At 38.4% G+C, this 12,505-nt stretch overlaps 1 protein-coding gene across 12 annotated transcripts in view; it reads left to right on the top strand.

Moving 5' to 3' along the window:
* Positions 1-12,505, top strand: part of GSTCD (glutathione S-transferase C-terminal domain containing) — a 156,788-nt gene that overhangs the window by 119,876 nt on the left and 24,407 nt on the right. For 7 of the 12 annotated variants that reach the window (XR_618465.4, XM_054253095.2, XM_008992891.5 and 4 more), the window contains one exon: positions 8,298-8,426. The exons of the other annotated variants lie outside the window; for them this stretch is intronic. Coding sequence is in view for 6 of the 7 variants with exons in the window: in XM_054253095.2 (XP_054109070.2) it covers positions 8,298-8,426 (129 nt within the window). In the remaining variant the exon portion in view is untranslated. The remainder of the gene's footprint in view (positions 1-8,297; positions 8,427-12,505) is intronic. 12 annotated transcript variants of the gene reach the window in all.

Genomic DNA, 12,505 nt, shown 5'->3' with positions numbered 1-12,505 from the left:
GGAATCGCCACACTATCTTCCACAATGGTTAAACTAATTTACACTCCCACCAGCCGTGCAAAACTGTTCCTATTTCTCCACATCCTCTCAAGCATCTGTTGTCTCCAGATTTCTTAATGATCGCCATTCTAACTGGCGTGAGATGGTATCTCAATGTAGTTTTGATTTGCATTTCTTTAATGACTGGTGATAATGAGCATTTTTTCATATGTTTATTGGCCTCATGTATGTCTTCTTTCGTAAAGTGTCTGTTCATATCCTTTGCCCACTTTTGATTGGGCTTGTTTTTTTCTTGTAAATCTGTTTGAGTTCTTTGTAAATTCTGGATATCAGCCCTTTGTCAGATGGGTAAACTGCGAAAATGTTTTCCCATTCTGTTGGTTGCCGACTCACTCTAATGACTGTTTCTTTTGCTGTGCAGAAGCTGTGGAGTTTGATTAGGTCCCATTTGTCTATTTTGACTTTTGCTGCCAATGCTTTTGGTGTTTTGGTCATGAAGCCCTTGCTTACTCCTATGTCCTGAATGGTTTTGCCTAGATTTTCTTCTAGGGTTTTTATTATGTTAGGTCTTATGTTTAAGTGTTTAATCCATCTGGAGTTAATTTTAGTGTAAGGTGTCAGGAAGGGGTCCAGTTTCTGCTTTCTGCACATGGCTAGCCAGTTTTCCCAACACCATTTATTAAACAGGGAATCCTTTCCCCATTGCTTGTTTTTGTCAGGTTTGTCAAAGATCAGATGGTTGTAGATATGTTGTGTTGCCTCCGATGCCTCTGTTCTGTTCCATTGGTCTATACCTCTGTTTTGGTACCAGTACCATGCTGTTTTGATTACTGTAGCCTTGTAGTATAGTTTGAAGTCTGGTAGTGTGATGCCTCCCGCTGTGTTCTTTTTGGTTAGAATTGACTTGGCTATGCAGGCTCTCTTTTGGTTCCATATATAGTTTAAGATGGTTTTTTCCAGTGCTGTGAAGAAGGTCATTGGTAGTTTGATGGGGATAGCATTGAATCTGTAAATTACTCTGGGCACTGTGGCCATTTTCATGATATTGATTCTTTTTAACCATGAACATGGAATGTTTCTCCATCTGTTTGTGTCCTCTCTTATTTTGTTGAGCAGCGGTTTGTAGTTCTCCTTGAAGAGGTCCTTTACATTCCTTGTTAGTTGTATTCGTAGGTATTTTATTCTTTGTAGCAATTGTGAATGGCAGTTTGTTCTTGATTTGGCTCTCTTTAAGTCTGTCATTGGTGTATAGGAATGCTTGTGATTTTTGCACATTGATTTTGTATCCTGAGACTTTGCTGAAGTTGCTTATCAGTTTCAGGAGATTTTGGTCCGAGACGATGGGATCTTCTAGATATAAAATCATGTGGTCTGCAAATAGAGACATATTTGACTTCCTCCTTTCCTATTTGAATACCCTTTATTTCTTTTTCTTGCCTGATTGCTCTGGCTAGAACTTCCAGTACTATATTGAATAGGAGCGGTGAGAGAGGGCATCCTTGGCTAGTGCCAGATTTCAAAGGGAATGCTTCCAGTTTTTGCCCATTCAGTATGATATTGGCTGTTGGTTTGTCATAAATAGCTTTTATTATTTTGAGATACGTTCCATCAATACTGAGTTTATTGAGGGTTTTTAGCATAAACGGCTGTTGAATTTGGCTACGGCTTTCTCTGCATCAATTGAGATAATCATGTGGCTTTTGTCTTTGGTTCGGTTTATGTGGTGAATTATGCTTATAGACTTGCATGTGTTGAACCAGCCTTGCATACCCAGGATGAATCCTACTTGATCATGGTGGGTAAGTTTTTGATGTGCTGTTGCAGTCAGCTTGCCAGTATTTTATAGAAGATTTTTGCGTCTATGTTCATCATGGGTATTGGCCTCAAGTTTACTTTTCTTGTTGAGTCTCTGCCGGGTTTTGGTATCAAGATGACGTTAGTCTCATAAAATGATTTGGGATGGATTCCCTCTTTTTGGATTATTAGGAATAGTTTCAGAAGGAATGGTACCAGCTCCTCTTTGTGTGTCTGGAAGAATTTGGCTGTAAACCCATCTGGACCTGGGCTTTTTTTCTGTGGTAGGCTCTTACTTGCTGCCTCAACTTCAGATCTTGTTGTTGGTCTGTTCAGGGTTTTGGCTTCTTCCTGGTTTAGTACTGGGAAGAGGCAAGTGTCCAGGAATTTATCCATTTCTTCCAGGTTTACTAGTTTCTGTGCATAGAGTTGTTTGTAATAACCTCTCATGATGGTTTGCATTTCTGTGGAATCTGTGGTGATATCCTCTTTATTATTTTTTATTGCATCTATTTCGTTATTCTGTCTTTTCTGGTAATGGTCTGTCTATTTTGTTGATCTTTTCGAAAAACCAGCTCCTGGACTTATTGATTTTTTGAAGGGTTTTTTGTGTCTCTACCTCCTTCAGTTCTGCTCTGATCTTAGTTATTTCTTATCTTCTGCTAGGTTTTGAGTTTTTTTTATCTTGATCCTCTAGCTCTTTCAATTTTGGATCTCTCCTTGCTTCTTGTGTGGGCACTTATTGCTATATATTTTCCTCTAGAGACTGCTTTAAATGTGTCCCAGAGATTCTGGTATGTTGTGTCTTTGTTCTCGTTGGTTTCGAAGAATATGTTTATTTCTGCCTTTGTTCCAGTCCACATTCAAGAGCCAGCTGTTCAGTTTTCATGAAGCTGTGCGGTTCTGAGTTAGTTTCTGAATTCTGAGTTCTAACTTGATTACACTGTGGTCTGAGAGACTGTTTGTTATGATTTCCATTCTTTTGCATTTGCTGAGGAGTGATTTACTTCCAATTATGTGGTTAATTTTAGAGTAGGTGTGATGTGGTGCTAAGAAGAATGTATATTCTGTGGATTTGAGATGGAGAGTTCTGTAAATGTCTATTAGGTTTGTTTGTTCCAGGTCTGAGTACACGTCCTGGATATTCTTGTTAATTTTCTGTCTGTTTGATCTGTCTAATATTGACAATGGGGTGTTAAAGTTTCCCACTATTATTGTATGGGAGTCTAAGTCTCTTTGTAAGTCATTAAGAACTTGCCTTATGTATCTGGGTTCTCCTGTGTGAGGTGCGTATATATTTAGAATTGTTAGCTCCTCTTGCATCGATCTTTTTCCCATTACTTAATGTCCTTCTTTTTCTCTTTTGATCTTTGTTGATTTAAAGTCTATTTTATCAGAGACAAGAATTTTAACTCCTGCTTTTTTTTTTTTTTTTGCTCTCCATTTGCTTGGTAAATCTTCCTCCATCCCTTTATTTTGAGCCTTTGTGTATCCTTGCATGTGAGATGCGTTTCCTGGATACAGCACACCGATGGGTTTTGGTTTTTTATCCAATTTGCCAGTCTGTGTCTTTTGATTGGGGCATTTAGTCCATTTACATTTAGGATTAATATTGTTATGTGTGAATTTAATACTGCCATTTTGATGCTAGCTGGCTGTTTTGCCCATTAGTTGATGCAGATTCTTCATTTTGTTGATGCTCTTTAGCATTTGGTATGTTTTTGGAATGGTTGGTACTGGTTGTTTTTTTCTATGTGTAGTGTCTCTTTCGGGAGCTCTTGTAAAGCAGGCCTGGTGGTGACAAAATCTCTGAATACTTGCTTGTTTGCAAAGGATTTTATTTCTTTATCACTTATGAAGCTCAGATTGGCTGGATATGAAATTCTGGGTGGGAAGTTCTTTTCTTTAAGGATGTTGAATATCGGCCCCCACTCTCTTCAGGCTTGTAGGGTTTCTGCCGAGAGATATGCTGTAAGTCTGATGGGCTTCCCTTTGTGGGTAACCCGACCTTTCTCTCTGGCTGCCCTTAGCATATTCTCCTTCATTTCAACCCTGGTGAATCTGATGAATATGTGCCTTTGGGTTGCTCTTCTTGAGAAATATCTTTGTGGTGTTCTCTGTATTTCCTGGACTTGAATATTGGCCTGCCTTGCTAGGTTGGGGAAGTTTTCCTAGATAATATCCTGAAGAGTGTTTTCCAGCTTGGATTCATTCTCTTTATCACATTCAGGTACACCTATCAAACTTGGATTAGGTCTTTTCACATGGTCCCATATTTCTTGGAGACTTTGTTCATTCCTTTTTACACTATTTTTTTTTAATCTCGCTTTCTCATTTTTTTTCATTGAATTGATCCTTGACCTCTGATATCCTTTTTCTGCTTGGTCAATTCGGCTGTTGAAACTTGTGCATGCTTCACGAAGTTCTCGTGTTTTGTTTTTCAGCTCCATCAATTCACTTATATTTCTAAGTTGTCCATTCTCATTAGTATTTTGTCAAATCTTTTTTCAAGATTCTAAGTTTCTTTGCATTGGGTTCGAACATGTTCTTTTAATCCACAGAAGTTTCTCATTACCCACCTTCTGAAGTCTGATTCTGTCATTTCATCAGATTCATTCTCTAGCCAGCTTTGTTCCCTTGCTGCTGAGGAGTTGTGATCCCTTGTAGGAGGAGAGGTGTTCTGGTTTTGGGTGTTTTCCTGCTTTTTGCACTGGTTTCTTCCCACCTTTTTGGATTTATCCACCTGTCGTCTTTGCAGTTGCTGATTTTCAGATTGAGTCTCTAAGTGGACGATGATGAAGTTATTTCTCTTTCTTATTTTTTCTTCTAACAGTCTGGCCCCTCTGCTGAGGTCCACTCCAGGCCCTGCTTGCCTGGGGGTCACCTGCAGCAGCTGCAGAACAGTAAGCGTTGCTACCAGTTTCTTCTTCTGCTATCTTTATCCCAGAATGATGCCCACCAAATGTCAGTCTGATCAGTCCTTTGTGAGGTGACTCTTTGGATATACGGGGGTCAGGGAGCTGCTTAAGAAGATAGTCTATTTTTTATAGGAGCTCAAATGCTGAGCTGTGAGCTCCATTGTTCGGAGCTGCTGGGCAGATACGTTTAAGTCTACTGCAGCAGAACTCATAAACCCCCCTTTTTTTTTTCCAGGCGCTCTGTCCCAGGGAGTTAGGATTTTATTTATGGGTTTCCCTTCTGCTTCCTTTTTTTTCAGGGCTGCCGTGCCCAGCAAGGAGGCAGCCTAGTCACTATCTGCCTGCAGAGGCTTTGCTGAGCTGCTGTGGGCTCCGCCTACTGCCACATGAACTTCCCTGCAGTCCTGTTCATATGGGTGTGGTTAGAACTGCCTCAGCAATGGTGGCCCACCTCTGTAATGGCAGACTCTCTCTGTAGTGGCAGGTTGCCTTGGCAACAGTGGGCTTCCTCAGCAATGGCGGACTACCTCCATAGGGGTAGAGTGGCTCGGTAATGGCAGACACCCCTCCCCCACAGAGCTGGAACGTCCCGGGTTCAGCTGTGCTTTCCATGAAACCCTCATCCCAGGGCGTTTCCAATTGCTGTTTTTTTTTTGTTTGTTTGTTTTTTGTGGATGTGGGGGTGTGACCCACCAAGCCTGATCACCTGGCTCCCTGCCTCAGAGTCTTTTTTTTTTTTTTAAGTTGAATGGTTGACTCTCTCCCAGATGTTCCAGTCGCCTGTTGAAAAGGCACCGGGATCTGTGTGATTTCCCATGCTGCCACCCACTGCACTGGCTGAAACAACGGCACTGCCTGGGAATCTCCTGGCCTGGCTCCCTGTTTGTGTCCCGTTTAATCAGATTAGTGGGCGACTCTGCCTTCCCAGAGCTCCAATTGCCGGCTTAAAAGGGCAATGGAATCTCCTGGCCTGGCTCCCTGTTTCTGTCCCATTTAATCAGATTAGTGGGCAACTCTGCCTTCCCAGAGCTCCAATTGCCAGCTTAAAAGGACAACCAGACCACTGTATTTTGTATGGAGAACCACCGTGTTGGGGCACCAGCAAAATAGCTGTTCTGGCAACCCATGGGGCTCCTCTGCCCGGGGATCTCCTGGTCTGTGGGCAATAAATATTTATCTGGAAATGTGGTGTCCATTCACCCTCTGCACTTTCACTGGTAGCTGCAATCCTGAGCTGCTCCTAAACCGCCATCTTGGATCCTGTCTCAATTTTCAGTATAATTTTAAATGGAAATACTGGCCTCTGAAATTTGCTCAGCATGTTCTTTTAGTATCTTGATTTTGATCCATTGCATCAAAATTATAAGAATAGCAAAATTTTTTTAAAGGAAAACAAAACTGATCATCAAATGCTTTGCTTTTCTTGTTCTCATTAAGTCATTGTCCATATGGATGCTTATTGTTGCAAATTTTTAAAATGCAAACACAATTTGTCCCTTGCTTTCACTCAATATTTTATCATAAATGTTTTTCCCTGTTGCTGATAGTTTTACATGTCATCATATTGCAGAGGTGACCAAACGTATTTTTAAGTAAATATGTCATAGTTTATTCAATCAGTGCCACAATTTGTTAGAATTTGTGCTGATTTTAGTCTTCTGCTATGTTAAACCAGTTTCTCACAGTGACCATTTTTTAGCAAAAAAGTCTGGTTTTTTTGTTTTGTTTTTAATACAAACTCAACTGCAACAGAGTCTTTGCTAGTGAGCCCTCTGGAAGTTGTGAACTAATTGTAGTGAATACTTCTGGAAGAAAAAAATGTGAAATAACTAATAGACTAGCAGAATAACATGTAACAGAATGATGGTGGGGAGATGGGGAACAGCATTCTTTTCTTTTTAGAGAAAAAAAAGACACGAAAATATAAGGAATCCTGGGAGAAGAGGCAGGTGTTTGTTTTATTATTAAGGAAAGCAACAATTTCGTGATTGAGTAGGAGTAAGAGAGCTCAGAGTAAAATTTTGAAGAAGCAGAGTCAGGGATGTGTAGTATCCTTTCTTCTCTTTAATAGTTCTGGAAGCTTAGAAAGGTTGAAACCAAAAATGAGTAATCTTGTCTGGAATAAAGGCTAGAAAGCCTTTGTCACCCAGTATATACTAACAGGTTTTTTAAACAGATTTTTTTTCTTACAGACAAATATAAGGACAAAATAAGAACTAAGAATGATAGTGATGAAAGTGACTTAATTCTTTACATTTTTCTCCATTCAGACTATCTTCTCTGCCTAGATTATTACTGGAGTCTTCTAACTGGCTTCTCTGCCATCTGGCCTTGCTTCCGCCAATCCATGCCATAAATTATAGACTACTAAAACTTCTTTTATCATAAATGCATCATCTGGTTCCTGTTTACCTCTCCAGCCTCATTTTCTTTTCTTTTTTTTTTTGAGATGGAGTTTCACTCTTGTTACCCAGGCTGGAGTGCAATGGCGTGATCTCGGCTCACCGCAACCTCCGCCTCCTGGGTTCAGGCAATTCTCCTGCCTCAGCCTCCCAAGTAGCTGGGATTACAGGCATGCGCCACCATGCCCAGCTAATTTTCTGTATTCTTAGCAGAGATGGGGTTTCACCATGTTGACCAGGATGGTCTCGATCTCTTGACCTCATGATCAAGCCTCCCAAAGCACTGGAACTACAGGCGTGAGCCACCACGCCCGGCCCTCCAGCCTCATTTTCATCCTTCACACCATGTCCCATCACCACTATCATCAAAATTGTGTACCAGTTCTCTCAGTTCTTCAAACACGCCATACTTTTTCTCATCTTGAGCCTTCATGTGTGTTTCTCTGCCTGAAAGACTCTTCCATTCCCTCAGCTGATTTGAATTCATTTTTTAGGACTCAGTTAATATGTTACTTACCCATGAAAACCTTCCTCAGTCATTAAGTTTGAGTGCTTTCATTAACATTGTTTGTCTTTAACACTTATCACACTATATTATTATTATTTTTTGATGTTTTGTTTTTGTTTGTTTGTTTGTTTGGTTGGTTGGTTGGTTGGTTGGTTGTTCGGTATTGAAATGGATTCTTTCTGCAATACCCAGACTGAAGTGCAGTGGTGCAGTCTCATCTAACTGTAACCTCTGCTTCCTGGATTCAAGTGATTCTCCTGCCTCAGCCTCAATAGCTGGGACTACAGGCACACACCACTAAGCCTGGCTAATTTTTTTATTTTTAGTAGAGATGGGGTTTTACCATATTGGCCAGGCTGGTATCAAATTCCTGACCTCAAGTGATCCGCCTGCCCTGGCCTCCCAAAATGCAGGGATTACAGGCGTGAAACACTGCACCCAGCCCTCCTGTATTATTATTGTATGTTTTACTTACATCACTATGATATAGGAGTACTTCAAAGACATTTCATTTTTCCTTTTTGTACTAGATTATATGATACACTTCCTGCCACAGGATAGAGGCTCAATATCATACATTCTACATTATTAAAACTATGAAATATAGTAATAATGCTTTGCCTACTGTTTGAATTATGTTACTAAATATGCTATTGTTTTCTGGGTAAAATCTAGGTTACATTAATAGAAAACAAGGAATTATCATTAATTCGTGCTAAGAAGAGAAGTAATGAACTGGGTTTAAACAACATTTGGTTCATTCAAGCAAATATGGAATATTTTACTGGGATGTTTAATATTGGAGTAAGTAATCAAGCAATTTTAATTTCTTTAATTACCTAAATAGAAAAATTACATGCCTTAGAGTAAATAAAAAAATAATTTTGTGTTCTTTGCTAAACAAAGAAATTTATAATTTTGCATACTTATATTAGCTATGAAGTATAGCATATTAATGAATATTATTTTATTCATAACACTTTGTCATAACATGATAGAGATAACATTGCCTCCTCTATCAGACCAGAACTTTATTTTCTTCACTACAGAATCCCCAGTAGCAAGTGCTTAAAATTGGTTAATAATTGAATAATTGATTCTGATAAACATGACTTGCCTTGATTTATTCTGCATTTTTAGAAGACAATGGAGGAAAAGAAAAAAGAAGAAAAGAAAAATAACTTGTTAGTAACCTCTGAATGCAAGCATTGCCCTGTGATGTTTTTTAGCTAAGATTTTATATTTACATGTATTTTGAGGTTCCAAAAGAGAAAGTATATTGATCATGTTTCTAAACCCTTCCATCAAATTATTATTTAATATTATGAAAAATCCCTAAGATATGTAATTCTGCTTGGTTATTAAACCCTAAAGTTTTAATTTTTTCTTGTAGAATATGAGTTTTGTAATGCATTATTGTTGCTGCTATTTCTTGTATTTGCTTTAAATAATTTTTTTCTGATTCAATAGGAATACAGATTTTGATAATAATACAGAAAAACACATAATAATATAAAGAAGAAATAACCTATATGCTTACTATCAAGTGATAAATACTATCAAAAATCTTTACTTTTTATATATTTATGCACACATATACATGCAAATTTACACATATGTGGACATTGTGAAAACTATACTACATAGATCCTGCATTGACTGAACACTGTCATAAATCTTTGACCTACTTTTTAATCGTTCTTTTTGTTGTTGTTGTTATAATGCAGTTATTACTACAATGGGTATTTTATGCATCTTTTAAGAATTTTGATACATTTGCCAAACCACTTTCCAATAAGGTTCTTACTGACATCCTTTCTAATTATATATGTTCACATAAACACAGGGTTGTCTAGGTGGAACTTTTATCAGCTTAAGTAGTTCAGACCTTTTATAGCATTTCTGATTTTTATCCAGTGAAGTTTACTTAAATATTGACTATTGAAAATTTGGGGGTTTATTGTAAGTTTTTTCAACCTAAAAAATATAGGATTTGTTTCCTTTGTAGACATGATCTACAGTTTACTTCTCTTTACATAAGTCTGGCTGTTAACAAAGAAATTCAGGAAAATGTAGACATGTGATCTAGAAAATTCAAATTAAAAATATACCTCTGCAGGTTTAATTTATATAAATGTTGAGGTAAAGTTTAGAGCTTCTCCCATGAAACAAGTCATTAAATCAATCCAGATATTACCAGTACAGCAGACAGAAAGGTAGTGAGTAAATGTATACTGCTACCCTTTACTTACATCACAAAGCATGGAATTTTCACCCTGTGTCTGTTCCATCTGACTCTTCGCCCTTTGGGACTTATAGATGCTAAATCACTCTAGCATATTCTTGTAACTTCCAAGTGTATAATTTACTAATGCCAACTAAAAATATATATGTCTTTTTGGAAGTGAAATTTTTCTTTATATTTTATAATACGTCTATAATGACTTTTTTCCTTTCATAATTGCTCTTGTCAAGGTGTATAGAAAATGGATTAAAATTACTTAGAAGGTTAAATTAAAATTAGATTCATTCTGAAGAAAATAATTTGCCTAGGAGAGTAACTGAGGTATTATCACTAGGTAAATCAGACTAAATGCATCAGGGTTCTAACTCCTGTGTTATATGCATTCCAGTAAAAATAGTGTGACTGTTCAGTAAAAAAACACACAAAAAAATTTAAAAATAGTGTGACTAGAAAGGAAATCAGAATAACTAGTTATTGGAAATACATTAAAATAGCATAAATTCATGGTTTTGTGATATTTCAGTAAGGGCTTAGTTAGCATTCATCTTTGCTTAGTAAATACTTTATTTTTTCCATTTACTATTTTTCTTTAGATATAAAAATAGTATAAACAAGAATTTAAAGAAAGAATTTTAAAAGACTTAGAAACAACTACATCTTTAAATTATTAAATTTTATAATATATGTATCAATACCCATACCCATGATCTCAAACAATATTACAAATATTTATTCACATATGGTATTACATAAAGGGCTATGACTATAGAAAAATGCTCACTTTGCATTAAAAACAAAAACTGTATCAAGGCTAAACAGGCTGCCCACCAACATGTGTTAATTGGAAAATTTCAGAAATAACAGTCATTTCAACCAGTTGATAAGGTACTGATTTTTAATAGTACTGGTTAATCTTTTCTATACATCAACATATATATGAAAATCTCAAAAGTTTTATTTTCTAGTTATTTGTATTTTCTTTTTGCTGTTTTGCCCACATCATAATTTTTAATTATTGTTTATGACTCATAAGTGCTGACTGCTTAATTATAAGCTCATTTATATTTATGAGGTAAGTCTGTTAGTGTACAATTAAAAGAAGCATGTGCAATTGAAGACTGTAATTCAGTAACACTTTTGATGAGTAATTATATAATCCTTGTTTTAAAAGATAAGGACCTCAAGAAATTATATATTCTGCGCCACACTATTTAAAAACCACTAAAGCAAAATAAGGAACTTCTAAGATGAAAATAGTAGACAGAGGTATTTCAACCCCATTTCTCCCCAAAAAAGATCAGATCCCCAAAAAACAAGAATCAGAAAACTCAAGCTCTATCTATAATGAAGCTATATTCAACATTCTGTAACATGAATCACAATATGAAATGTGAAGGTGAAAAGCAGACTGAAGAAAAATGATAAGTTATTGAGTAGAGGAGAAGGAAGATAAAATTTAAATGCATGACAGGTTGAATGGCAAGAAGGCTCTCAGGTTGCAAGCCACTTTGCTCCCACAGAATCCCAAAAAAGTTTAGGAATTCAGGACATCAGAAACCTCAGAGGAAATGAATAGGGAGGGACTGAAATCACATTTAATTTAAAATATTACTTAGATACAAGATTCGTGCTGTCATCTTGTAGAAACAAGAAACTACCGCTGGACCGACTCAAGATAGAGCTGTGAGAACAACCCAGGATTGAAGCTCTCGGTGAAAGTGCGGAGGGTGAGTCAGGGCCACATTTCGAGACAAATCTTTGTTGCCCACAGAACGGGGAAATTCCCAGGTATAAAAGAGACACAGGACGCCAGCACAGCGGTTTTGGCTGCTGCAGCTGGCAGCTGGTGCAGTCGGCAGCCGGCGCTGCAGTGCAGCGGCGCTCCGCACAAAGCTCACTGGTCCAGATGCCCTGTTGAACTGGCAATCTGAGACTTGAGAGGGCAGATTGGTATATCCATCTGATTGAATGGGACTTGGACAGTGAGCCAGGCCAGGAGATTCCAGGGAAACGGCGATTGGGCCAGGGCAGTGGGACAAATAAAACGGCAATTCCAAACGCTCCAGGTGGAGAGTTTCACTGCAGGCATGGCTGAACCTAGGACATTGCAGCTCGGTGGAGGAGGGGCATTCGCCATTACCCAGGCAACCCGCCCCTACTGAGGTACACTCCCATTGTTGATGCAGCCGGCTGTTGCCGAGGCAACCCGCCACAACAGAGAGACTCCGCTGCAGGGTGTAGCCTGTGGCAGCAGGGCGGAGCCTGCAGCAACAGGGCAGACCTGACACAAGCAGGGTGGAGCCTCAGCAGGCAAATAGTGACTAGACTGCCTCCTAGCTGGGCAGGACAGCACAATGGACACTCATGAAGAAAACCCCAAACCCCCGAGACAGAGCATCTAAAAAGAAAGGTTTTTTTAATGAGTTCTGCTGCAGCAGAATTAAATGTAGCAGCCTAACAGCCCTGAATGAACATCAGAGCTCACAGATCAGCACTTGACTCCTATAAAGTACAGACTGTCTCCTCAAGCAGCTCCCTGACCCCTCTATATCCAGAAGACTGACATTTGGCAGGCATCATTCTGGGACAAAGATAGCAGAAAAAGAAACTGGTAGCATCCCTCACTGTTGCGCAGCTG

This window comes from Callithrix jacchus, chromosome 3 (genome assembly GCF_049354715.1).
Source record: "Callithrix jacchus isolate 240 chromosome 3, calJac240_pri, whole genome shotgun sequence".
NCBI lineage: Eukaryota > Metazoa > Chordata > Mammalia > Primates > Cebidae > Callithrix > Callithrix jacchus.
The sequence above is the reverse complement of the archived record's forward strand: the minus strand, read 5'-3'. Positions and strand labels throughout refer to the sequence as shown.